Source organism: Solea solea, chromosome 5, assembly GCF_958295425.1.
Source record: "Solea solea chromosome 5, fSolSol10.1, whole genome shotgun sequence".
NCBI classification, from domain to species: Eukaryota; Metazoa; Chordata; class Actinopteri; order Pleuronectiformes; family Soleidae; genus Solea; species Solea solea.
In genome coordinates this window covers 13,477,502-13,505,367 of record NC_081138.1, presented here as the reverse complement: position 1 = coordinate 13,505,367, position 27,866 = coordinate 13,477,502, and the positions used below count along the sequence as shown (strand labels likewise).

The 27,866-nt window shown below is 43.5% G+C and overlaps 2 protein-coding genes across 4 annotated transcripts in view; both read left to right on the top strand.

The window, feature by feature from the left end:
- The window catches only part of otog (otogelin), a 50,005-nt gene extending 34,576 nt beyond the window's left edge, over nucleotides 1–15,429 (top strand). For 2 of the 3 annotated variants that reach the window (XM_058630207.1, XM_058630206.1), the window contains exons 36-57: nucleotides 14–2,769; nucleotides 3,152–3,329; nucleotides 3,464–3,615; nucleotides 3,709–3,798; nucleotides 3,893–4,079; nucleotides 4,222–4,442; nucleotides 4,695–4,833; nucleotides 4,968–5,156; nucleotides 5,539–5,748; nucleotides 5,840–5,944; nucleotides 6,427–6,531; nucleotides 6,663–6,767; nucleotides 7,226–7,324; nucleotides 7,931–7,971; nucleotides 8,284–8,359; nucleotides 8,520–8,698; nucleotides 8,832–8,936; nucleotides 9,110–9,229; nucleotides 9,683–9,728; nucleotides 10,082–10,153; nucleotides 12,959–13,038; nucleotides 14,059–15,429. In XM_058630207.1, the coding sequence (XP_058486190.1) occupies nucleotides 14–2,769; nucleotides 3,152–3,329; nucleotides 3,464–3,615; nucleotides 3,709–3,798; nucleotides 3,893–4,079; nucleotides 4,222–4,442; nucleotides 4,695–4,833; nucleotides 4,968–5,156; nucleotides 5,539–5,748; nucleotides 5,840–5,944; nucleotides 6,427–6,531; nucleotides 6,663–6,767; nucleotides 7,226–7,324; nucleotides 7,931–7,971; nucleotides 8,284–8,359; nucleotides 8,520–8,698; nucleotides 8,832–8,936; nucleotides 9,110–9,229; nucleotides 9,683–9,728; nucleotides 10,082–10,153; nucleotides 12,959–13,038; nucleotides 14,059–14,259 (5,456 nt within the window). In that variant the 3' untranslated portion in view covers nucleotides 14,260–15,429. The remainder of the gene's footprint in view (nucleotides 1–13; nucleotides 2,770–3,151; nucleotides 3,330–3,463; nucleotides 3,616–3,708; nucleotides 3,799–3,892; nucleotides 4,080–4,221; nucleotides 4,443–4,694; nucleotides 4,834–4,967; nucleotides 5,157–5,538; nucleotides 5,749–5,839; nucleotides 5,945–6,426; nucleotides 6,532–6,662; nucleotides 6,768–7,225; nucleotides 7,325–7,930; nucleotides 7,972–8,283; nucleotides 8,360–8,519; nucleotides 8,699–8,831; nucleotides 8,937–9,109; nucleotides 9,230–9,682; nucleotides 9,729–10,081; nucleotides 10,154–12,958; nucleotides 13,039–14,058) is intronic. The other variant, XM_058630208.1, reaches the window with a different exon arrangement.
- A 2,682-nt stretch (nucleotides 15,430–18,111) lies between these two features.
- On the top strand, nucleotides 18,112–21,159 carry LOC131459867 (uncharacterized). The gene is made up of 2 exons (XM_058630002.1): nucleotides 18,112–18,697; nucleotides 18,796–21,159. The coding sequence occupies exons 1-2, from the start codon at nucleotides 18,112–18,114 to the stop codon at nucleotides 20,913–20,915; spliced, it is 2,706 nt and encodes a 901-aa protein (XP_058485985.1). The 3' UTR covers nucleotides 20,916–21,159.
- The last annotated feature ends 6,707 nt before the right edge of the window (nucleotides 21,160–27,866 follow it).

Sequence of the window (27,866 nt, the reverse complement as noted above, 5' to 3'; positions counted from 1 at the left end):
TGTTTGGTTTCAGGCATTAAGGCTCCTGTTGTCGTGCAGCCATCCACTTCATCCACAGCTCAGTCCACCTCTGCATCCACTACAAGCACCACCACAAGCACCACTGCCTCCTCCACCCTCCTGAAGACCACAGTTACCACTGAATCATCAGCTTCTCCTCACACTAGTCCTACCACTAAACTCACTACAGCTCCTCCAGGCATCAGCACACAGGCCACATCTACCACACCGCCTGCTCCCTCTGATGAACCAACACGACCAGTTACTGCAACCTTTTCTTCACCTCCTGAACTTTCCAAAACACTCGGACCCCTGTCTTCCCCAACAGCCCCACCTCTTGTCCAGCCAGAGCAGCTGTCTACAGCCAAAGTGACTGAAAACCCTCCCACCACTACAACAGCTACAACAGCATGGATGCCTGGGACTGGGGTCACCATAAGCCCCATTGGCCGCAGCACTCCAAAGATGACCAGCACACCTTTTGCTATCACTGCTCTGTTCTTGAGCACCACCTCCACCAAACCTGCAGACTCACTCACTACCACTGTCACGACCCGGCAGACAGCACTGACCACCACCTCCACTGAGGGACCAACCACCACCAGTGCTCCCCATCCTGTTCTTGTGCACCCAACCAAAGAGACCACAGAGGCTACAACACCTTCAGCAGCAGTTACTCCAACTGTAGCAGCTTCTAGCTCAGGTGCTGGTCTAATCTCAGAAACATCTAAAGTTACAGACACAACCATTGTTCCCAGCACAACTACGAGTGCATACACAGACACAAGTACAAAGACTGTAACAGTGGAGAGACTATCTTCAACCACAACCACACCAGTCCCTCCTGGCCTACTCAGCGCAACACTCACAACTGCTTCACCTCTCCCCACTATGCCTCCTGTCGAAACAGGAACTGTGTCTTTGCCCACAGCCACTTCGTTAAAAACCACCGCATCTGTCACACTCATCGCACCTTTCAGCACCAGTAAAACAACACCATATATGAGTCAAGAGACAACAGCACCTGCTTCTACCTCAGAGAAGAGTCTGTATACCACATCTACTATACTGACAACCTCCACTACATCAGTACCTGAGGAAACAACATCAACCCAACACGATGTTGCACCCACCACTGCTTGGTCCTCAGCTGCTACAGCCTGGAGAACAACAACAAAGAAAGTGGACGTACCTGAATCTTCTGTTTCTGAAATATCGGCAGCTGCCACTACAACAACGGCTGCACTTCCAGAGACTACAGACACAACAACAACTCCTGTGTCCATCTCTACAACCTACATTGAGAGTACTTCCTGGTCTGCTGCTGTCCCAACTACAGAGAGAACAACTCAGACATTCCCTAGACCTTCAGAGGTTTCAAGAGTGTCCACCACATCCACTGGTCGGCCTGTCACAACAAAACAAATTGCACTTCCAGAGTCTCATACAGAAACCACTACAGTATCACTTACACCAACAACAGAGAGCTTCACTCGTCCTCCAGCTACAACACGTACCTCTGAGTCATGGCGTCCCCCCCATCAGGACACCTCCTCTACCCCAGTCTACACCTCGTCAGTCACAACACCAGCGGTCACTTCTGAAATTCATGTGCCCTCTTCCACTACAATCACTGAAGTACCTCATCCTCCAGTTACAGCAACAAAACAGTTAGTCACCTCTGCAACGTCAGTATCGTCCACAGCTTCCACTGCTCCAACTACAACCTTTTATAAAATTTTAACTGCAGGAATTGGAGCCACCGTAAGCAGTAAACTGGTCACACCCCCGCCACCTGAACCGGGTGCACCCGAGACTCATCTCACCACAGCTGCTACAAAGGCCCCACCAGCTATTGTCACCACGACACTTAGACCTGTTGTCATACAGCCGCTTACAGAGGCGACACATCCAGTGACAGGCAGAGTGGAGGTGTCAACAAGAGCCACAACTACGCCGCCTCCGTCTTGGTCACCACTGCACACAACCACTGTAGCAGCTCCAAGGCCAATGACTTTGCCTGAAAAAGTCACCACCCGACTGGTGTCCACCATAAGAGCTACACCTGCCTCAGCAACTGCAACCGTCACACGCACAACGGCCCTCAGGACGACTCCCAGAGTTGCTGTGACAACAAGAGTTACCCCAAGAGTCACAGTGACTGAGAGGTCAACCATCAGGCCAATCCCTGCAAGGGTTACCGTAGCATCAAGGCCCTCTACAGTATTCACCAGATCAACCACTCCCCACCTTCCAGTGGTCACATCAAGCACCAGCACTACAACCACACCTGGAGCGCCATCTGTAACTGTGCAAACATCTCCCGACACAGTCACTACAGTGAGCACAACAGAACATACTGCCTCAATCATAGCAGTTCCAGACTTGACCACCGTAACTGCTCCAGTGCCTGTTCCTTCTCTAATGACAGCCACAGCATCAACTGCCATCCCCACAACGACCAGCAGAGAGACTGTCACATCTGAGAGAACTCTGGCTACTAAAGAGACTGACGTGTCCCCATCCACCCCCCAACTGGTGACGTCTCCACCTGAGATCTCCACCCATGAGCACGGTATTCCCTCTCCTGCTGTGACGCCACATCCAACAACCACCACCGTGCAAACCACTGAGCCACTGGTGGATCAAAGCAGTCCAGGTGCAACAATACCATCTGTAACGACATCCCCTCATGCACCAGTGGAAACGACCAGACACACAGCCAAGGACACGACGTCTGTGGCGGTGTCCCCTACAGGAATGTGCGCTGTGGGTTCACTTATCATACATTTCTTTCAATCACACAGACTTAATTAGAACATACTGCTAGGTTGATTGAATCTTTGTTTTTGTGTCTTGCACAAAAGTGTCCAACCCTCATGGGTTTATAAGACATACAAATATATACAGCTGCATCATTAGCATTAGCTTTATCCAGATTTTAAAAAAGTTAATACAGTAAATAATGTCATAAATATGTTCCATCTGCATTTTTCAGCATATTTTATTTAGCTTATAAGTTAAGCAACTCACACTATGCAATGCTATTTTGTGGAGTACAGTCAGATTTTGGGGTAAACAATTCTCTGCTTTAGTTTTTTTTTTGTTGTGTTACCCCTGATTTTAAGATTTTGATTTTGTTTTCATCCAGCCTCCATATGCAGAGATTGTTGATGAGTGCACCAAGTACATCTGCGTCAACAACCAGCTTGTCCTGTTTAACAAATCTCAAAGCTGTCCCTTCACCTCTGAACCACCAAACTGTGGCCTGCTCGGCTTTGCTGTCCAGGTCAATGGGGACAAGTGCTGCCCTCAGTGGGACTGTCCATGTAAGACAAACACATACGATCTATGAGTTTATGATATGGTGAATCTGCTTGTGATGACTGTCTTATATTTTATTTTATTTTTTTATCTTTGTTCTGACACATGGATGACATTTTGTTTGCTTGAATCTTTCCAGGTCGCTGCTCAATGTTTCCGGACCTGAACGTGATCACGTTTGATGGGAACAGTGTTGCGGTCTACAAGGCTGCCTCATACATAGTCACCCAGCTGCCCAATGAGACTGTCAGTGTCCTGGTTCAGGAGTGTCCTGCCGATTCTGAGTCACCAGTAAGTCAATTTCAAGTTTTCATGGAATGATAACAACAGAATTCACTGAATTGATTTGTCACCAATTTTCCTTATTTTTCCTCTTTTCTCAAGCTCCTGTGGAATTTTACTAACCTTTGTCTTGTGGCCCTAAACATCACACACAAATCCAACCACATCGTCATCAACAGGCTGCAGAGGAGGGTAAGAGTTGCTCCCTTCCTGTACTGATGTTTCCTTTGTAGTATGTTTTGTGACACATGAGAATTGATTACATGCACTCTCTGTTTTCCCTCAGCTCTATGTAAATACGCGGTACGCCAAACCTCGTTTTAAAAAATATGGCTTTGAAATCTACGACACAGGCAACATGTATCTGATTCGTAGCCCTGCCGGTCTGAGGCTGCAGTGGTATCACAGCACCGGCATGATGGTAATCGACACTGACAGCTCCAGCAACAAGCTTTCTACAATGGGCCTCTGTGGTAAGAGTAGCCATTACTTTATTCATCACTTTAGTTATTTTTAAAGAACAAAGCATTAAAAAACTCTAAACTTTAATAATGAAAGCAGCTGCATTTGACACGTTCATGGACATGTGATGTTCATCTGATTTTAAACCCACAGGTTTTTGTGATGGCGACCCAACCAATGACCTGACTTTGGCCAACGGCACCACGGTGGGTGTAAGTGAGGATCCGGCCGTGTTCATTGACAGCTGGCAGGTTCCCAACACGACCAGTTACATCAGCCAAAGCCGCCGCCGTGAGCTCAACTGTTCGACCAGCGACTGCTCCAGCTGCCTGGCAATGTTGCACCACCGCAACTTCTCCCCCTGCCATGCCTTTGTACGTGTTAACTCATCAGTGTACTGTTTTCTTGGTTCCTTTTTTATCACAAAAGAAATAGTGTCCTAATGAAAACCTTTACTATAGTATGATTTCCAAAAATCAATGATTTTCTGCCTTTACCACATAATATATACTTTATTATATACTATATACTTGTTCCCCTTTTATGTTACTATAATAATAACAATAATAACAATTGTTATTATTATCATAATCAGTTTTATCTTATCGTCTCTTCGTTTTTCTCAGGTGCCACCCAGTACATTTTGTGAGGTTTGGATACGAGATGCAGAGTATGTCAACAACCAGTGTGTGGCGTTGGCTGCGTATGTGGCCTCTTGTCACAAATTTAATATCTGCATTGAGTGGAGGAGTCCAGAATACTGCCGTAAGTTTGTGAAACAATGCAAAGAACTCCAGTGTATGACCTAAATAACAACCATAAATCCTAAGGTTATCTTTTAAGTCTTAATGTAAAGTGTTGCATCTCAAATACCAGTATGTTTGTTTCTCTTGCTGCAGCCTTTGTGTGTCCCAACACCCTGCGGTATCAGGCCTGTCTGCCAGCTTGCACCTCCCAGTCCTGCCCCAACCACGACTTTGACTCTGACCCAGACCAGTGCACCAGCCTGACCGAGGGCTGTGTGTGTCCTGAGGGAACGCTCCTCCACCGGCCGTACTCTGCCCTCTGCGTGTCACCTGACAAGTGTGGTAAGATACAAGCTTTACAGCCAGTGTTAGCATTTCAAACTCAAACGTTCAATGATTATGACATCGTAAGCCTGGCAGATCAATTCAGTTCAGAGTTGTATTGTCAAGAGGAAATTTGTATTGCAGTTGGAAATACAAAAACAATCAAAAACTATTAAAGCGACACAATAATCAAGGACACAGACACAGACAGCACAACCAAAGCTGACTTAAAACAATCCCAATACATTTTCAGATGGGAAATCTCCGAATGCATACCTTAAGTATCTCCTATTTTATCTTCTTAACATTTTAAGAACTCGTCTAAACACTTAAGAAAATGCTACATTGCTACAAAATTACACATTACTTGCTGATGTATTTGTACCTCATGTGTTCACAGCTTGCACAGACAGCTCCGGCGTTCCTCATGCAAACGGCGAGATGTGGAAAGCCTCGAAGGACGCCTGCTGCATGTACCGCTGCGACAAAGAAACCATCGTTCCCGTCGAGTACAACTGCTCCAGCGTGGCAGTTCCCGTGTGCAGTCGAGCAGGCGAGGTGGTCATCAGTCTGGCCGATGATACCAGCTGCTGCCCACAGAAAGTCTGCGGTGAGGCTGCGAGGTTTCCCCAGCAGTTTGAAAATTATCTGAAAGGTTTAAACGTAAAATGTTAACGCGATTTGATTGATTTTTACTTCAGTTTGTAACCAGAGCCTGTGCGACCTGCCGCCTCCTGCGTGTAAATATGGGGAGAAGCTGGTGTCATACTACAAACAAGAGTCCTGCTGTCCACACTTTGTGTGTGGTGAGTTTCTATCATTTTATTTGCCTGTGTTTCTGTCTGCTTAAATGTGTTTCACCTTTCAAATAAGACATTTATATTAACTGTTTCTCAGGGAAACTTACTTACACAATGTGTTTCAGTGATGGGATCATTAAAAGGGCTTTAGAATGACTTTATAATGAGGTGCACCTGCAAGTAGATTGTAGATGGATCGTAGCCAACAGCAGCTGAAGCTGGGAGTTTTATGTTTTGGGGTTTGTTTTATAGATGTGGAGTGGGAGTCTCTTTACAGATGATTTGATTAGAATTAAATATAACTTCATAAATCACATCATTTACCTCCTCATGATTCCAATGTATCTGGAATACCTTGAGGAGGTGTCTTCATATTTGGCATTAGTGTTCACTTGGACTCAAAGATGACCTGATTAGACGGTAGTGGTCAAAAGTGGAAAACAAAATACGCTGAATATCTTTTACGATAATCTCTCGATATGTTTCAGAGTGTGATTCTGAGCTCTGTGAGTCCAACGTTCCCATCTGCAGAGATGACCAGATTCTGATCGCCACCAGAGCTGACAGCAGCTGTTGTCTGGCCCACATCTGCAGTCAGTTCATACACACACACACACACACACACACACACACACAAAATCAACACATTCAGCCATCAGCAAATCAGTAGCTGGTTAATGCACATTCCACCATTGTGACATATAAGCGTGTGTGTTTCCTTCAGTGTGCTCCTCCTCTTGTCCGGCGAAGCCTTCTCTCTGCCAGGATGGCGAGGTGCTGACAATTGATGGCAACACCACTGACCGCTGCTGCCCCACCTACCAGTGTGGTCAGAGCACACACGCACACACATATTTATTGTAATGACTTGATCATCTTTTCTGTCCTAGTGACGTGAACTCATTAACAACCTTCCTCCTGTTTTTCCCTTTTAAATATCAACATTATATCTCATGTAATTGTCTTCATCATAAATGTTTGTCTTTTGTTCTGTCTGCAATTTAACACAGACGTCAGTGGTGGGAAATACTTTTACACAAGTGTAGTATTTAGGCATATATTTAGAGTTCTTGTACTTCACCTAAGTATTTTGTTTTCAAGATACTTCTTCTCTATTTTAGAGATAAATATTGTGGAAAATACATTAAATGATAATTGTGGAATATGCCAAAAATGAGAAACCTCTAATCTGTTCCAGTCTAATGACCACAGCTGCATGTGTAAATGTATTTTGTTCGTGTGTGTGCATGTGTGCATGTGTGTATGTGTGCATGTATGCATATGCAGTGTGCGAGCCGTACAGATGTCCTCAGCTCAGTTGTCCTGTCGGAATGGCAGTGCTTTCGGTGGCCGTTCCCGGACGTTGCTGCCCCAACCAAACATGCGGTGCGTCTTGTGACAGTTTGTGATGTATTCAGGCAGAGGTGGAAAGAGCACTGAAATATTCTACTCAAGTAAAAGTACCACTATTTTGATACAATTTTACTTAAGTACAAGGAGAAGTACTGGTCTAAAAATATACTCAAGTTTAAGTAAAAAAGTAGCTTGTTTAAAAAGTAAAAGTTACTTTTTGAACAAGGTTGGGTTTCTTTGTTGCAACGTGCAAAAAAGACACAAATCTCACATTAATTGTTTTCCTGTTCTCATGCCAGTTTACGGTACGTGATTTTTTATTTTAATTTTTTATTTTTTTTTAATTCAGGCCAACATATTTTTTTACTCAGTAATGGATGTGATTTAAAATGTAGTGACACACAGTATTAAAAAAAAACCATACTTAAGTAAAAGTAAAATAACACATTTCAAAATTACTTTGAAAAGTAGTAGAAGTACACAAAAAACCTACTCAATTACAGTAATGTGAGTAAATGTAAGTCATTATTTTTCCACCTCTGTATTCAAGTCATAATGAACAAACCTGCTCATACCATTGTTTGTATTTCTTTGGTTTGCGACTGTTGACATCAAACTGTGTATGGTATCTGTTTTTAGAATGTTCCTGTGAAAAGATTGCTTCCCCAAAATGTGACCTGGTACGTCTTCACTTTTTAAAATTCAGTCTTTCTGCGTGGACACATAATGGTGTCTTTTACAGTATGTAATGTTTACTGTTTGTATTCATAGACCTCAAAGGAGTTGAATAGGTATTCTCCAAATTGAAGTTGTTGTTTTTAAACAGGTGCAGGTACATCTTGTTCGTAGCTTTTTTCCTAGATGTAGACATTTAGAAAATTGATATATGATCTAAAATCTGATATAATTAAATATATGTATATGTATATATATATATATATATATATGAATATGTATAAAGAAAAAATTAATGATTTTCCCATATCCTGCAGGGAGAGGCTGCTCAGCTGGACCGGGCCTTCATGTCAGACCCACAGAACCAGTGTGCCTGCAAAAGATACAAGTGTGGTGAGCACTGCTGCATATTATATTCTCTCATACAAGTAATCATACACAATTTTGTTGTGTATGATAACCAAAATATTTCTTACCATAAACTAACATGAAGTCCACTAGAAAACTGTTGAGCACTCTATGATCCCTGACCGCTTGCTCTGTGTGTGTTCAGTGCGTGAAGCAGTGTGTGTGTTTGGTGAGTGGGGAGTGCTGAGGCCAGGTCAGACTCTAGTGGAGCATGGGGACGATGGCTTGTGTCACAGCAGGCAGTGCAGCCGCAGCCTCGACCAGGCCAGCGGCTTCCACCTGCTCCGCACCTCCAGCATCAATTGCTCCACCCACTGCCAGCCAGTAAGATCACCACACACACACATGCACACACATACACAGTCTCTTATCAGTTGGAATAAACTTTCCATTCCTTTCCTTCATATTTGTTGTCTTGATTGTGCTGCCAAAGTTAAAAGTTTACGGGTGTTTTCAGAATCAGATCTACATCCCTCCCAAGGACCAGTCGACGTGCTGTGGTGTTTGTAAAAATATTTCCTGTCTCTATGAACATGAGAATGGGACAGCTGCTCTTTACAAGGTAAAATAAACTGATCCTCAGCATTGCTTTTAATTACATGACACAATTCATGCAGCTATTCTTAACGACAGACTTTTTTTTAACTCAGCCTATTTCATTTATTATAATGTCAACATGTAGCTGCTGTTTTACTGATGTAGATATTTGAAGATGTTACTGTGTTTCTTTGTCAGCCGGGGAAATCCTGGGTGTCAAACTGCTTGAAGTTCGACTGCACAGACACTTTGTCTGGACCCACGCTCATCTCCTACTCGTTCAGCTGCCCCCCCTTCAATGAAACCGAGTGTGTGAAGGTCAGCCTCAATAATGATAATAAAACTGCAATAATACTGTTGATTAATATTGCCATTAAATAGATCACTTAAGACAAGACTATTAACTAAGTAATATTTTAGATTTGTACTTCAGATTCTTCTACTTCTTCTTTTTGTTGCTGTAAGGCTTGTTTTATTTTTCTTTAAATGTTGACTTAATTTGTGCAATGTCTTTATTTGCACACAGGCTGTGCATTTGTAAAGAAAAGTCAATAAAGAAGTTAAATCATATATTTAAATTTTTTTTTAAATATTTAGATATTAAAATTTAGATTTGTAGAGTTTACAGCTCCATGACAATGTTCCACCCTATGGGTTGAACATTAACATCACGTGTGTAAGAAATATGATGAGGCTGCTTCACTCTGTCTTGTAGTTTGTGGTAAACTACTCTGAATACCCAACACAGTTTTGTCTCTCATTTGCTCCCAGGTTGGTGGAACTATCGTAAGTTACATGGATGGATGCTGTAAAACATGTGAGTAACTGATGCGGGTGTAGCAGCAGTACTGTAGTTAGCGTAGCGCTGTAGGCTGCAGCTGATACAGACGAGTTCCTTCACCTGTTGCTCAACATGTATCCGACATGTTTGCCCTTCAGTTTGTCCTTTTCAGGCCAAAATCTTAATCCGCACTCTGCTGTCATCTCCATCACATTTGTCTACTGTTTATTCTGATTAGAAAGAAATCTGTCAGTGAATTCACTGTCGGCAAGTACATTTTCAAAGTGCCAAATGATTAAAATAAGGTCTCACTGAAAGGCATCTGATTACATTCAAGTGGGTTTGTGGTTTGTGTGCTGCAGCTTACCCTCATGTACAAATCCCACCAGGTACTGGATTCTCTCTGTTCCCTTTCCCCGTTAGCCCCTTGACTCCCACAGTTAACACAAACTGTGAACAAGGTACAAAAACAACAAGGCTTGTCAGTGCCATTGTTGATATTCAACAATGTACTCCCTCGAAAAAACTAAACAAAATAAAGCAATAACACAGATCAAACACACATGAAACCCCAAAAGTTTGACTCTGACCCACTGGTAGAAGATTCCTCTCAGTTGTGTCTCATTAAAGGTCATGTTTATATTAAAATCAGTAGAAATTACACATTCACAGCAGGTAATCTATAGCTTATCTATGTTTATTGTCTATTTTTTTTATTATTTTTTTTCATTTTAAAATGATGTCATCAAATGGTGCCCAGGCAGGAATCATTCATACTGGCCTAAATAATGATGTCACACTTGAGAGGACAGAAATGTAAGGTCCCTATTCTCGCCCAGAGGATCATGTACATATACATTTCAGCTAAACTCTTTCCCCATTTAGCACTGTCTGGGCAGTGCATTGTTGATTGCCAACAATGTGCTGTTGGTAGTGGCCCAGTAGTCGGGCTTAGAAGTCTGCATGTGTCAGTTGATTTAATGATGTGGGCTGGTGTTGGTGGGAGGATGCAGGGGTCTTTTCAGACAAAGGGAAAACTGAAGTTACTCTGTGAGGCATTTTATCATCAAAGATACATGAATGATGTGAGGACATATTTCCCTTTAGAAAAACACAAAAACTTTGCAACACAACATATTTCCCTCTCACTTAGTGTCACACATATCACCAGTAAAGAGCAACAGCACACTGGCAGCAGAACAATCCCTGGCTAGTTCACAGTGAGCGAGTGGGCAAGTGTTCTGTCTCCTGTATGCTCGACTTAGGCTTCATCACTTGCTGATGTTGTGACTGCGCCTCACCAGACAATCTGTGAACAGCAAAACTCCATGTCTAAAAATAGTTACATTTCCACACTATTGTTGATGGCTTTTGTATGACAGAGTCAAGGGCCGAACTGAAGACATTTGTATTTAATATATTTTGAGAATAAAGTCAGAATATTATGAGACTAAAGTCGTAATCTTCTGAGAATAAAGTCACAATATTATGAGAGTAAATTAATAATAATTACTATTGAAGCAAAATCTCAGATGATCATCTGTAATCGGTGTCCAGATGAGGAATGTGGAGCATTTTGTGAAGTTATATTTTGGTTTGGGCTTCACAAATGAGGAAATATTTTAATGTTTTGGCCCATCAGCACCACTCATTGGCATCAGGACATTGGCATGTTCCGACTTCCGAAGAAAGAATCACACAGACTTGGGAGGAAGTGGCTGGTAGTGGTCAACTACAAGACTAAAGTTGGTTACATCTGCATTCTGTTACTATTTGATAATAATTATTATTATAATATATATAATTAAATAATGATAAAGAACAATCTCATAAATGTATGACTTTATTTTCATATTATTATGACTTTATTGTTGCGATATTATGACTTTTGTTCTCATAATATTATTCTCGATTAAATGTTTTCTTTCTCTTCAGTTTGGTCCTAATACTCGTCGTAGTTTTGCTAATGTTAGCTTATTCATTTTATGGAATTAATCATGGACTGTCAGCTAAAAGCAAATAAACTTTATTTATACTAAATATTTGCACTTGTTATTAATTGCAGTTGCAAAGGAGAAGCAATCATGTTGTAGTTGTAATTTTGGTGCTGCATTTAAAACATAAAAATAGTGATTATTCAACACATTAAACCTCCAGAAGGGAAATGACTGGGATTTGTGCCGCACATAGCAACTTAATGTTTATGCTCTGTTGTTTTTGTTTTTTTTTCATGCTAAGTAGTACAGTTTCTGTAGGTATAAATACAAGGATATGACATCCTGCTCATGTGACTCATCTCTGCAGCTGCCATATCAGAGAGTGGTTCTGATAGTCCAATTCAGATAGTAAAAATATCAGTGTTTCCAAGGAAATGTCAAAACCAGGCAACAGAAAACATGATTTACACAAATAACTTCATAGAGGAAAATGATTGAGTGGTAAACCTTATATTTAAATTTAAATCACAATAAGAAATGCTTCTTCAAATGGTGCAGGTACTTCACAAACGACGTTGAGGGCCACCAAGCATCCAGTCTGGTCAGGAGGTGTCAATTAGCAATATTTGTCATGATTGATATTTCACAGAATTTCAAAATAAAAGTGTGCGTTGATATGGAACAATATATAGTAGACAATAAAAAAATATTTATGATGCAAAATCTATATGTTACTAAAAGATAACAACAGAAATTATAACTTGAAGTGCCATGCCTCTGATGCAGGGTAAGCTTGTAAATTTGCTTGATTATACTTATATAATATACTATTTATAATTGTAAAAATATAAAAGTATTTTAGTGTGAAAACTCCTGCTGTGACACACACATGCATTCGGAGGTTTTTGCCTATTCTTTTCTAATATGGCAGCTGCACTGATGTCTCACTGAAAAGGAGCTGGATCTATCCGTGAAGCTTATTGTAGCATGTTTACACACTGTTGTTTGGGGTTTATGTGTTTCGTTTGAAGCTGTTTTATGAAAATGGTAAGTGCATGATGGTTGTCTTCATTCCTTTGGTTTGTGTTGTGTCTTAGTTGTATTACATTTTCTCCCTTCTTTGCTTTTAACTGTGAAACATTGTTCTCTGTCTTCCTTCATCTAACCCATCATCCAGGCACTTACTATACTTAACTTTCAAGGCTTGTGCATGATCAACAGTGTCAACACCTTCCACAGTTTTTTTTTCTTTTTCCTGTCATCCCCTTTTTTCTGTGCTGTGTCTCTACTTATGCTAACTTTGTTTTGACTAATTTCTCACATGAACAGGCAAAGAAGATGGAAAGTCATGTCAGAAAGTGACGGTGAGGATGACGATCAGGAAGAATGACTGCCGCAGCAACAGGCCGGTATGTCTTGAGAAACGCAGTTGTTTACTTCCAGACAACTCAGAAATGAAATGTATTTAATAATTGATAATTCATTAATTAATAATTTTCCAACGCCCACTTGAGTTGTAATATTTATTATGTATTTATTATTTATAATCCGTTTCTTGGAATGGACAAAACTTCCAAGAGGATTATATGACAATGTTTTTGCATAGATTTATTTATGTCTGTTTAGAATTATTTACACTAGAGTGGACATGTACTAATATGTCGTCTCACAGCTGCAGTTCTTCTGTTTGAATTAGCTCGCTCTACTGTTATCATCTCGTACAGTGAACAGCAAGAAAAGCCAAGAGCGGCCATGGTTGCTACTATATTTTTTTCAATCCATTATCTCGAGATCATGGAATAATCAATTTGTTATTAAACTCTATCATCATTCTCATGCTACTACCTACTACTAATAACTGCACACTGCTCTGGGCGCAAAAACATCCATGACGCACAGTAGGCAAGACGTACAGATTAGATTAGATTAGACAGCTTTATTGGCCTTTCGTCTCACTGCCCCGGTGCCAACAACTTTCATTTTTTCTTTGATTACAATAATCAATGCAATCTCCACAGCAGCTGAATGAGTGTCATGTGACATTTGGGTGGTGACCTCATTAATGTATTTTTGGGGATAACAGAAATATATCGTATGGACTGTGAACAATATCTGCTCCTCTTCCATAGAAAGCTTTTTTCTTCAGTAATTATGATTTGGTGGCATCAAAGTGTGAGTGTGCATATTGCAGCCACACACATTATTGACAGTATTTGTCTGATAATAATTGATTCAGGTACTTTAGGAGTTGATTTCTAGTTATGTTCCAACCATGTGGAAGGGAGTGACCTTATCTTTTTTAGAATACCAGCAGAAAAAAAAAAATAACTGCACTCAAAATTACTTCACCAGTGCAAGATGGTAGCATCTGTATGTGGAATTTTTGGAGATGTAGTGCAAATCTGACTGACCTTTTCCGTGCTGTGCAGGTGAACATTGTGTCATGTGACGGGAAGTGTCCATCTGCCAGCATCTACAACTACAACATCAACACGTACGCTCGCTTCTGCAAGTGCTGCAGGGAGACGGGGCTGCAGCGTCGCTCCGTGCAGCTCTACTGCTCCAGCAACGCAACCTGGGTCAGCTACACCATCCAGGAGCCCACTGACTGCTCCTGCCAGTGGTCCTGAACACACACACACACACAGTAACCTGCTCTGGTTCCTCTGCTGGTAAGGAGGTGGTACTGCAACCTGTGTTCCTCAGCAGCAGCGCTGAGGGTGTCAAGTCGAACAAACGTGGGTGTGGCAGCTTTCAAATCAGTGTTATGTCAGATCATCATCAGTTTAGCCAACATCATGCGTTACATAGAACCAATGAGAGTGTGGTGGAGCAGATTGCTCACATGTAACTTCCGGCCAGTATACTGTTCATAATTATATTTCCAATATTGAAAGAAAGACAAGTTCAGATTATATACACCTTTTTATTTTCTTAACTATCCTCTGTGATTCATACAGTTGTATCAAACATCACGATGTTTCAATAAGAGCAATGTCTGTATTGGGCTCAGTCACTTTTCATATACGTAGCATAATGTCAGCAACATTATTCCACTTATGTACAGGCTGACTGTTGCGTTAAGGTAACTGCAGGAAAAGATACATGTAACTAAAGTCATTATTAGATCTCAGATTACAGTCAAACATTCATGAGCACAATTTCAATGAGTTACTTGATGTTTGGCTCAAAGAAAATGGTGATGTTTTTTCTACTTTGACTTGAAACCAACTGCTCTTTAGCGCTGCTGCTGCTGCACCGCCACCTCCCTGTCAGTCTGCAGAATAAAATATCCAATTAAGCAAAAAATTAAGCTTGTCTTCAGTCCTGAATTACAAAGATTTAAAAAAAAAAAATCAGGTGCTGCTGGCCATGGAGCCCTGAGGTGTGTGTGTGTGCTTTTCCCCTGTCACGGTCATCGTCTGATTGGAGATTTATATTTTACCAGAATTCCCTAGTTGCTTTGTAAATAACTCAAGTTTCCTAACTTTTTGAAAATGATTTGCAATATCAAATTTCTTAGATATTTAGCTTTTAGTAAGACAGCAATAAACTGTATATCTGCTGATTACCCGCGTATTTTAAGTAATCGGTGTTAGTGAGGTGGATTAACTGATTTACATCCAGTAGTATGTGGAGCACTTTATTTATTTATTGGAGTTTTTGATAGAGGAAAAATATTCGACTCAAATGGAGAACAAAGACACTGGGCACAGAACATTCAAAGAGACGTGTTGGAGTCTTATAGATGCATGTTTCTCTGTGTTAAAAAAAGGATTTGTATCATACAAATGTACATTTGCATTTTCAATAAATGTTTCCTTTTGAAAAATGAAAAAAAATCTTCGTCTGTTTTAAAAAAAAAAATTTTTGTTGAAATATTTGTTTAATATTTATAATATTTCTACTGTCTTTTTTATGTCAACGTTGAATCCGTGATGTTTTCTGTAGTAATGATAAATCTGTCTACCAGCAGTTCTCTTTCAAACCTCCCTCGGTATCTCACTATGGGAAACGCCCTCTGCGTGACCGATCATGGAAGCTCCAATGACACCACGTCTGTCATATGACAGACCAATCAGCTCGAGATGCACGGGCCAGCTCGCCCCCCTTATAAGCGCCCTGCGCTCCGCACCCGCCATTCTCGCTTTCTTCCACCGTGAAGATCACCGAGCTCCTCAGGTCCTGTTTGAGATTATTCATTTAACTGCTCTTCCGACGCGCCGTCAAGGTAGTCACCGAGCGTGAATATTTCTATATTCAGGACTTTACACTGTTTTTTGTTTCTCGCTGCTTTCGTTGAGAAAGCTAGGCGTTTTTTGTACACTTCGTTAGCCGTCGAGGTCTGACGTGGTGTTTCTTTTCTTTACTGACCGTCAAGGTTAGGTATGACTACCGCATCCTCTAAGGGGGCAATGGCCAGCGGCAAGGTGAAAGACGTCGAGTCCCGCCCTTGTCCAGCCGCTTGCGGTTTCGCAATTTCGGGGAGAGACCCACATCCTCTCTGTATTGCTTGTATGGGAGTCCAACATGCTCAAGCATCACTCGCGGACTCCGAGTGCTGCCAGCACTGCAGCGCCTTGCCAGCTAGAATTCTGGAGCGGCGCCTCAGAGTTTCAGCCGCTTCTAAGGCCGACCCCTGCCTCTCGGACAGTGTGGATAAGCCGAAGCCGGCTAAGGCTACAACCAGCGCAAGCTGGGACACCCTCATGGAGGAGGATTTCCCGCCGTTGTTCGAACAGCTCCTAGAGTCGGAGGACGAGTTCGAGGCAAAGTGTGTGGAGGAGGATGATAATCTGGATCTTCTCAATGACGAGAACGACGACGATGACGAAGACGCCATCCTCCCCTCAGCCCAGACTTCCCGCCCCGGCAGCTGCCTCAGCGGAGAAATCCAACCCTCCCCTGTTCCTCCGGAGGTCGACTTGCACGAGGTGTGTAAGCGGGCAGCATCCCGGCTGGGTATCGACTGGCCCGCGTCACCGGATGACAAGGGTGAGGAAAGGGATCTTTACGACGGTAAAATTCTGCCTTCCCGCCGTACACCGACGAGTCATGTCATGCCCGCCGTCCCAGCGTGCATGAGGGAGATGAAGCGGTTTTGGGATAAACCTTTCCGCCACAGGGTTCCCGTTAAGGGTTATTCTGGCCTGGAGGTCGTTAACAACGAGGAGTGGGGTCTTGGGGATCCCCCAGTAGTGGAGCAGGCGGTGGCTTCTCACCTCCACCCCGGCCGGCGCTCCGCGCTCTCCGCAGCTGGCCCCGCCCTCCCGGGCAGAACGGAGCGCTTCGCTGCCTCCATGTACCAGAAGGTGTATAAATCAGCAGCCCAGTCAGTGAAAAACTTAAATGTTGTCACCCTGCTGATGGCCTACCAGGCTGAGCTTTTCCAGGAAATGGGTCTCCTCCTGGATAAGGGCTCTCCGAGTCCGAAGGTTTGGGAGGAAATATGTGTCGTCACGGATCTCACCCTCCGTGTTTCCAGAGGTGCGGTCCAGGGCTGCGGCCGCGTCATGGGGCTCGCAGTGGCAGGGGAGAGAGCGCTCTGGCTGAACCTTTCCAGCCTGCCTGACCAGGACAAACAGGTCATAATTGACGCTCCTTTCGACCCGTCCAGGGCTAAGGGCTTGTTTGGTGAGGCTGTCACGGCCATGCAACAAACCAGTGACCTTAGGAAGAAGCAGGGTGAAGCCTTCGACCTCTGCCTTCCACGTAAAGTCGCTCCTCGCCCCGCACCGCCACCACGTCACGGGTTTGCGGCTGCAGCGAGAGGACGCGGCAGCGGTTATAATGAGCCCAAGCCGCGAGCGTCTGAGCAGTCGTCGTCTCAACAGCGCGGAGCGCAGACCCAGAGACGCTGGCCCAGAAAATCATTCGCCGCTGTAGCCGCCGCTCCAGGCGCCGTGCCGAACCGCCCGTCCCACCCCCCGGACGGGAAGAAAAAGCGGTCGGCATAGGTGCTGTGGTTCGTGGGGACAGAAGCTCAGCAGTCAGCACTCACGGAGATCTCTGCTCTGAGCCCCCCCGGAACAGACCGGTTGTTTCCCTCTCCTCCCAAGAGAAGGAGGATGGACATGTTGGACCAATGTTCCGGTCAGCGCTGTGTGACGGCCCCGTTTGGTCATTCCGTTCACAGACCGAAGCAAGCACTCGTTCCCCCAGTGCAGAGTTTGTATCCCCCCCCTCAAGTTCAGAGGGTAGAGGGAAAACGTGCTATGTTCACACCAAGCACTTCACATGGTTTTTTAATAAACACGCTGTTGCATCCAGGCTTATTCACAAAGCCGAGGGCGAAGCAAAAACAAAACAAAACAAAAAACCAAGAGGTGCAGGACAGTCTGTCGCCACCAGAGGGCGCAACTGGTCCGTTAAGCTTCAGGCCCCCTGGTCCTCTCGCTGTCAGAGCGGAGGTTTGGCGCGCATGCGCAGTCAACCCCTGGGTGTTTACAACCGTTGTCAGGGGTTACAGGCTGCAGTTTGCGATGAAGCCGCCTCGCTTCAACGGGGTGCTGACGACAGAAGCTTCTGGGGAAGCCGCGGAGGCTTTAGAGAGCGAAATATCTTCTCTATTAAGCCGAGGGGCGGTTCGCATTGTACCGGAGGGGGAGAGAAATCAGGGTTTTTACTCCCGTTATTTTCTCATCCCAAAGAAAGGCGGTTCGCTACGTCCGATCCTGGATCTGCGTTGCCTCAATCTACACCTCCGAAAATACAAGTTCAAAATGCTCACACACAATGTTCTGTTCCGATCCATCAGACCAGGCGATTGGTTCACTTCTGTGGATCTGCAGGACGCTTATTTTCATATAAGCATATATCCAGCACACAGGAAATATCTCAGGTTTGCTTTCAAGGGAGCAGCCTACGAGTACCAGACCCTGCCTTTCGGGCTGTCATTAGCTCCGAGGGTCTTCAGCAAATGTGTGGAAGCAGCTCTGAACCCGGTGCGAGCATCGGGCCTCAGAGTGTTTGCTTATCTGGACGATTTTCTCCTTTGCGCTCCCAGCAGGGAGGAGGCGGGGAGGGACACGCAGAGACTGATAGTCAGGCTGAGCAGCCTAGGCTTCAGTATAAACCAAACAAAGAGTGTTTTGTCTCCCACTCAGAATATCGAGTATTTGGGTCTCGAAATAAACTCTGTTTCATTTCGGGTATTTCTGTCTCAGGTTCGGGCGGAAAATTTTCGCCGTCACTTGGCTCTCTTTCAGCGGGGAAATTCAGTGTCATTACGAGACTGTCTTCGGCTGTCAGGGCTGATGGCATCATCAATTTCTGTCGTCCCTCAGGGACTGCTGAAAATGAGGGATTTTCAGCGCTGGGTAACCTCGCTGCGCCTGGACGCACGACGTCATCTCAGACGTATGGTGAGGGTTTCCCCGGAATGCTGCCTAGCTCTCCGTTACTGGAGAGACCCGGGGATATTCACTTCCGGCGTCCCACTGGGAGCCGTAGTGATGAGGAAAACAGTTACGACAGATGCCTCGTTAACGGGGTGGGGAGCGGTTTTCGAGGGGAGGTCAGTGAACGGGACCTGGCCCCCGACGCTTCTCCAGGCACATATAAACTACCTGGAGCTGTTGGCTGTTTTCCTGGCACTCAAACATTTTCTGCCTCTCCTGGGAAGGTGTCATGTGTTGGTCAGAGCGGACAACACAACAGCCGTAGCCTACATAAACAGACAGGGAGGCACGCGCTCTGTGAAGTTACACAGGCTGGCTCAGAGTCTGATATTATGGGGCAGCGAACACCTGTTGTCGTTACGCGCGGCGCACGTGCCGGGTGTACTGAACAGCGGAGCGGATTTACTCTCCAGAGGGAATCCCCTGTATGGCGAGTGGAGACTGAACCCCGAGGTGCTCCACCAGGTATGGGAGAGGTTCGGCCGAGCGTCCGTAGATCTCTTCGCATCGCACGAAAACGCACAGTGTCCCCTGTTTTTCTCGTTAAGAGACCGGGACGCACCGCTGGGTGCGGACGCACTGGCGCACCCGTGGCCAAACGTGCTGCTGTATGCGTTTCCTCCGCTCGGCCTCATCACTCCGATTCTGATCAGAGTGAGGGAACAGAAGTTATCACTAATCCTGATAGCTCCTTACTGGCCCAGCAGACCGTGGATGGCGGAGCTGATGCAGCTCGTCCACAGCCAGCCATGGCCGTTGCCGTTACGCGCGGACTTGGTGTCACAAGCGCGCGGGCAGATTTTTCATCCACACCCCGAACGGCTGGCTCTCTGGGCTTGGCACGCGAGAGGGTGAATTTACAGGAGTCTGGTCTCCCATCTAGGGTGATTGAGACTATTCAATGCGCAAGGGCGCCATCCACGCGATCATTATATGATAATAAATGGCGCGTGTTTGAACGGTGGTGTGAGGCTAAGCAGATTATTCCGTTTCAGTGCTCGGTCCCAGAGGTGTTATGCTTCCTGCAGGACTTAATGGACGGTGATAAAGCTTTTTCCACCATTAAGGTTTATTTGGCCGCTGTTTCAGCTTGTCATGTGGGGTTTGGAGGTGCACCTGTCGGGCAGCACCCTCTAATTAAGAGGTTCATGCGGGGTGCGCGCCGCCTGCGGCCCGTGCGTAAACCTCTGGTCCCGTCATGGGATTTACCCATGGTTCTGGAGGCGCTCTCAGGGTTGCCCTTCGAGCCGTTAGAGTTTGCTGATTTAAAGGTACTCTCCCTTAAAACTATCCTGCTTCTGGCTTTGACATCAGCTAGCAGGATCGGTGAGTTACATGCTTTGTCTGTGCACGACTCATGTATGCAGTTCTCCGCAGATTATGGGAAAGTGATACTACGTCCTAACCCGGCATTTGTGCCTAAGGTTAGTGATTCTGCCTACAGCTGTTCCACACTTGAGCTGCTCGCTTTTCACCCACCGCCGTTTGCAGGAGAGGATGAAAAACGGCTCAATGCTCTGTGTCCTGTGAGAGCTTTACGCATCTACGTGGACAGGACCAAAGGGTTCAGAAAGAGCAACCAGCTTTTCGTGTCCTGGGCTCCTTCTCACAGGGGGAGGGCCCCGACGCGCCAGCGCCTGTCACACTGGGTGGTGCAGGCTATAATCCTGGCTCACGAGAGTCGTGGGCTGCAGCCCCCGGATGGGCTTCGGGCCCACTCCACCAGGGGCATAGCCACCTCATGGGCCCTTTTCAGGGGCGTATCAGTGAGGGATATTTGTGCCGCTGCCAGTTGGGCATCCCCACACACGTTCATTCGGTTTTACAGGCTGGATGTGACCAAGACTTCTCTGGCTCATTCAGTCCTGAGTGTGGGTTCAGGTTGATTGCGTGCTAGCCCATGGGGAGGGTTTAGGGTGTCGACCCACTGCGGGTCGCGGCTTTGAGGGCTTCGGAGCATGCAAATCCGGGAGTGGGCTATATCTCCCATAGTGAGATACCGAGGGAGGTTTGAAAGAGAACTTTAGGTTACTCACGTAACCCCGGTTCTCTGATAACCGAGTGAGGTATCTCACACACACTGCCCTACTTGCATAGGTGGGGTGGAAGAAATACGCTTGAGAATGGCGGGTGCGGAGCGCAGGGCGCTTATAAGGGGGGCGAGCTGGCCCGTGCATCTCGAGCTGATTGGTCTGTCATATGACAGACGTGGTGTCATTGGAGCTTCCATGATCGGTCACGCAGAGGGCGTTTCCCATAGTGAGATACCTCACTCGGTTATCAGAGAACCGGGGTTACGTGAGTAACCTAAAGTTATCCTGTGGTAATGCATACCATATTATAGTGTCATAATTGTTATTAGTTAATCTCACTCAACTTGATATGTAATGATCTGGTGCTTGTGCTTCACATGTCCCACTATCAGTTCATCATGTTATGTGATGTGTTATTTTTTTAGCATGCGTTAAACTCGTCCCTGTTTTGCCATCATCACTGAAACATGGTGAAATGGTTATTCTGACTCCACTGGCACTTTATTGAGCCAGAGCAGATGTGAGACTGTTCAGACCATTCTGCCACTTCACCATTAATTGCAGAGACTCAGTGTCCAGTGTCAGTCAACTAGTAAACCAGATGTGTGAAGATGGATACCTAGAGGAAGTAAAACTCTGGCCCAGACCTACTGACTGGTCCCAACACACGGTTGATTACATGCCGGGACACGTTGGCACAGACAAATGGAAAATGATATGGAGCAGTGAGCTCCCAAAATCCAGGGACTAGCACTTTATAGCAGACATGTGAGCCGTCAGCCTTTATATCGGACTTTGTGCTGAGACAGACTAAGCTGCCAAGACCTGGGGCCTGTTGTGGTTGAAACTAATTCAGACTAACAAGACGTTGTCAGACTAAAAGCATTTTCATCCAGCTTATTTGGTTTGTAACTCTGGATCAGATGAGCTTGAAATAATACAGATTCTTAGGTACAAGTTTCCACGGTTTAGATATAACCTGTGAATGTGGTCAGACTTTAAAATCTTTAATGTTTCCTTTAACAGCCGCACTATCACAGGTGGTCAAAGGGAGGGGATGTCTGAGGCTCAAGTCCAACTGTTAGCAGGTAATCCTAATGAATGTAATGTGCTGTAATGTATGTGCCAGCCCCCCCCCCCCCCTAGCAAAGGAATGAAAACTTTCTGAATTAATGAAAATGTGCATAAAAAGATTAGAACACAGACTTGTGTGGAATGATGAGGACATCAAAATGTTCCTGAAGATAATGTTTTATACATTTTTTATAAGTGTTTTTTTTTTATCATGTGTTTGTCCATTTGAAGTCAGACAGGTTTTATTTTCTCCTGGTTTTCTGCTGCCAAACATGCAAATCATTTTCTGCTGCAACAGCTGAACCATTGTTACCTGATCCTTGATTAAACCAACTGTTTATGTGCACGTACTATATCTTAATATTCATATTGAGGTAGTGGACTTAGACTCACAAACCCTGTTAGGTAGATGTTGTAAAGCTGGCATTGACTCACAGCTGCTGGTTTGACTGCTGACATCTATCTGACTGGAGCACCATCCAGAAATACTCACTGATGTCACTACACATGTAGCTGCAGAGCCCCGACAATCTGTTGCTTTAATCCTCTAGATGAAGTCATGGTCATGAAGTATCTGAATGGGCCTGTAGGGCAGAGGGACCCTGAACCTCTACATGAAGTGACTTTCACAACCCACAAAAGTATCAAGGTTCATACAAACAAACAAACAAACAAACAAACAAATAATTATTCAAAGATGCAAAACGTACCAAAACACAAGAGGACATAGTGAGCTTGACTTGACAAATGACTGCAAAGGAACACAAAACAACCACATTCAACCATATGACAAATGAGGTGCAAACACATCTCATAGAAACAAAACAACAAACACTAAATGTAGAAATGGTCGGACTGAGACAAAAATGTCCTTATGGGACAACGGAGGATTAGAAAAAGAGACAAAACAAACAACAAAGTAACACAAACGCAAATAACCTCAACAGAAACACTTGAATACACATAAGGCGCTGTTCCACTACATGGCACAGTACACCTCAGCAATTAGTTCATTTTCCATTAATATAGACGAATCCGGTGAAGTACCGGAAGTAAACAATCCGCCATTGCTGCGGTGGTGTCTCCCTCCAGTATATGTGCGATTGAATGAGAGCTGTAATAAGAAGTATACATTTCTACTTTTACCTGTACTTTTATTACAGCATTCATTTTGACAACGATGTCTAGGAAGTCGGGAAGAACCTGCGCAATTCTCGGCTGCTCCAACAGCAGTGGGAAACTTCAAATTTGGATAAAAACTGAATGCGAACGACACAAACCTTCACCTCATGAAGAGTGCCCCTGTCTGCGGCCGTACGGTCTAACAGCAACAGCAACAACATCATAACTTTTGGTGAACAATCGTCAATCTCACAATGAACAGGAAGCAGCTTCCAGGTTAACACAGTGAAAAATTACATTGTCATCTGCTTAGTTACTTTTACAATCATATTTTGCTACTGAGTAGGCCTACAATTTGAATTAATATCCAGATCTCTCAGCTGCAGAACGCCACAGCAGGCCCAGGTTTGGAGAAGTGACCGTGAGCACTGTGCAGAACAGAGCAGGACAGCAGAGAGTGACAGACGACGTGCCACCGCAGTAATGGCGGCTCGCCGGATTCGTCTATAGTACCTCCTCAATGTGGGCGTGGTCGTCATCCGGCTGCATGAAACTTCCATGACTCTGGTTTACATATGACACACACAAACTTGTGACTAGTGACTTGTAAAGCAGTTGTTTTCAGTGTACTGAATCATTAGAATCAGTTAATTCAAAAGTTTAAAAGTTTAGTTCAGTACTTCCTGACTGGACGTCACTGGACTGAAATACAGCGGCAGGGTTTGTGATGCAGCTCACAATCACAGGCTTTCAGCAGTGCTGTCGCTAAATACACCAGACTCCTCTGTCAAATATTGAGATTGAGACATCTTTTAGACAGATTAATGCACATTTTCTTGCTTATGCCTCTTCCAGTGACGACACGCTGACCAATCAGGGGCCAGGCAGTCTGACGACGTCACACTAGTATTGGATCAGCTCGCTTAGAACCTCGCCAGAGCAGGTACTAAAAAAGTACCAGGTACCAGATACTATCACTAATGGAAAAGCAAAAAAAAAAACGTGCCGAGGCAAGCCGTGCCAAGCCGTGCCGGGACTGTGTAGTGGAAAAGCGCCAATACAAGTTTTAAAACATTGAAATACAACTTGTGTGCTCCAGAACACATCCTGATGTGGACATAAATTACTTACTTATTCTCACAGTTTCCATGTAAGAGTTAACAGTGGTTGTGTTGTAAAGTGTTTAATGAAGGAGTCAGCTTTCCTTGGTAATCCTGCTACAACAGCTGTACCCCAACCCACACACACACACACACAAATACATCTCTCTCTACTGTATCAATACACTTCCCTGTCTAGTAAGATTCCAGATCACCTTCAAAATCTAATAATAATAATAATCTAATAATCTTTCTTGGGCCGTAATCTACATCCTCAGAAAACTTCGCTACCTTCCTTCCCCTTTTGACTTATGCTGATCACACAGGTAAACAACTTAACCTCTTTGGCAGTGGTCATAAACATTTCTTGTCACATAACTACATCTTCAATCTTCAGTTCAATATTCAGCAACATTCTTGCTCAAGAGAACAATTTTAAATGTTCACATGACTAGTGAGAACTAATCTCAAATTCTGTATTTAATTGAGCTATACACTGTGAATTTTAATCACAGTGAATCGTTCATGTAGAGCTGTGTCCAGAATCCTGACAGTGATGAGCTGATGGGTCCATTTCTTGACCTCACTTCCTTCCTGTTCAGGTCAGAAGCTCATAAAACAGATCAGCACTGTCACCACTTCAATCACTGGCCCTTTTGTCACCGCGTCTTTGAACAGGACAGCAGCGGCGGGAGTGAAAAAACAGACCTGATGTGCAGGGACAGAGAAGGAGTGCAGCACATTTGTCCCCTCTACAGGAAGTGACCTGATGGCTTTGTTACAGCAGCAGCAGCAGCAGCAGCAGCAGCAGCAGCAGCAGAAGAGAGCAGGATGACTTGATTTAACCTTCAACTCTGAGTAGAGTGAGGAACTGATCTGTTCTCAAGACCAAAACCTCTTTGAGCTGAGCTGAAAATAATGTCCTTCAACACTTTGGTCACAGTCAAAAAGTAGTACATGTTGTGTAACAGTAATATAAATAAAACTACATTTATAAAAGGTAAATTATAAAACAACTGAAATAAACAGAAGACTTTTTTAATTGTAAAAGTTAATAGTACAGTATTCATGCATGCAGTGGTGCATGCATGAGTATCAAATACAATAGTGAAACATTAAGTAAAAAAAAAAAGAAAAGTTCAACCACATGGACTAAGATGGATAAATTGAGATATTGCTGTTGTAAAGGTTTTTCCTTTTTTGGTAACAGAGCTTTTGAAGTGAGAGCCTGAGACTCAAACTTCCTGTCGGAGGAATAGTTTAATAGAGTCTGTAGCTTCCTGGTTGCAAACTGTAGCAACATTTATTGGTGAAGCTGAATATCCATTTGATTCCAAGTGTGCTGGAGAACCTATGTAACCTTCAGTTATAGCACCAAAACTCAAAGCAGCCAGTAGAGTTGACCCGGCTCCTGATATAAATACAAATAAAAAGGCTCATTCTGGGGTAAAAGAAAAAATAGCAATTCATACGATTAGGTGTACACTTATTTTACCTATTTATTTTTTCTTTTACTTCATTTTAATTTTTTCAACACTTCTGGTAATTCACATCTCATAATACTGATTCATAACAGAGAGAAAAAAACAGGAGGATTTTCAGAAACAATGTTTTGCAGAACATTTGACAGAAGTGATGAGTCACACATGAGTGATCACAATTCAGCTGCTGCTGTGTGTTGACCTGCTCTCACGCACTTCTGTAGCTACTGGATATTTACCATGAAGCTACAATGAGCCACTGTGCTGCAGCCACAGTGTATTTAAGGTCACACAGCATTTACACCTATAGTATAACTGATATCAAGTTATAATTAATCTTTTCTGATGGGTTTTTTGAGTAACAAATTAATTTTCCATCGTAAATATTGACATTTTTTTCAACAATGTATTGTTGCATATCAAAACCAACACTTTTATTTTGAAATTCTCCATCCAACTTTAAAACAGTGGACCAAAGTGGTGTACAGAATAATAGATTAAAGACATAAAATCAATACATCACATTTAAAAACAACCAAGGTTGACCAAAGGGCTTTTTTCCAGACAGATCAATCAATCAATCAATCAAATGAGTAACACATAAATACAAACAAATATTAGGGTAATGTTGTCTATGTACAGTTAATTTGAACCCACAGTGCTTACCACATTTATTAGACCACCACCCAATGTAAGGTTTGTGCCACAGCTGCCACAAATTGACAACATTAGTAATTATCAAAATCATTTTTCTGTTGTCTATAATTGTTAATACATTAGTATGTAAAAGCTCTTTCACTGAAAAGGATATTTTTTTAATGCTAAAATATGATTATTATTGTCATCCATGAATTTTCAAAATAAGGAAAGATTAAATAGCACATTATTGTTTCTTAAATAAATGATACTTATTTACTTACATTCCTGAACAGAAAAATAGGTTTTAGTGGTTGAATGTTATGCTTGATTAATTTCTGACTTCTCAGAGAAGAAGCCCAGTGAGTCGGCTCAAATGTGGGTGTAAAAAGATGAATTCAGTTTGTTTTTTGCCAAATAACAGTAACATTTCTAGTTTTAAACACGTTTTTGAAAGATTTCTTAAAATACTTCTCATTTTATGACAGGTGGTCTAATACGTTTGTTGAGCACTGTATGTAGAGCTCTTCACTCAGAGAAGCAAGTGTAACTGTCCATTATGGGATAACCAGCTTGTTCCCATAAGACTGTTTACATACCATTACAGCCATTAGTCACGCCCATCACAGTGTGACTAGAGGTCAACCACCTATGTCATGTGATAGGAAGTAGTAAGTCAGAGTGAGGGGTGACACTCTCAGCTGTACACCTGTCCACCTCTACTCCTCTGTCACTAAGACACACAGCAGCTGTCTCTGCGCCTGAACATTGTGCTTTACTTTGCACTATTTGATTTAAACTAAGTTGACACAAGGACCTGTTGACTTTTTTTTTTTTTTACTTAATGTGGTTTTCTTTTCTTTCCTCACCTTTCATACAAGGATTGCAGCTCAAAGTGCTTCACAACAAAAGGAAAATACAATTTAAAAAGCAAATACAGCAATATAACACGACACGGGGATGGAATGAAAAAGTAAAAGCCCTGTTTTAACTTTGAAATGAAACAAAAGATGCAAATAAAAGAGTAAACTACAGCACACAGTGGAATAAAATAGGAAAAGGCTAGAGTCAAGAGGTTAAACTAAAAATGCAAATAAAACAAAACACCAGGTGGAACAAAAAGGAGCTAGTTGAAGGCTAGAGTAAATAGTTAGGTTTTAAGTCTTCTTTTGAAAATATCTAGTGAGTTTCCTTCCCTGATATCTAAGGGTAGTGCGTTCCAAGCTATGTGTTTAAAGCTATGTATCTATAAATTGCTGTTGCTGCGAAGTGTATGAACAAATGTCAGAAATAGAACGCACTGCAAAAATGAATACACACAGGAATTTAAGTAATTTTCATTCTGGAAGTGTACAAAGTACTACCTCATTTTGAAGAGACTGTGGTGCATA

Bases quoted from the DNA above. Each gene is read 5' to 3' on its own strand.
- LOC131459867 (XM_058630002.1), top strand. From the start codon at position 18,112: ATGAAGCCGCCTCGCTTCAACGGGGTGCTGACGACAGAAGCTTCTGGG. The intron at 18,698-18,795 runs GTATAAACCAAA...TTTCTGTCTCAG, and splicing joins GCTGAGCAGCCTAGGCTTCA to GTTCGGGCGGAAAATTTTCG.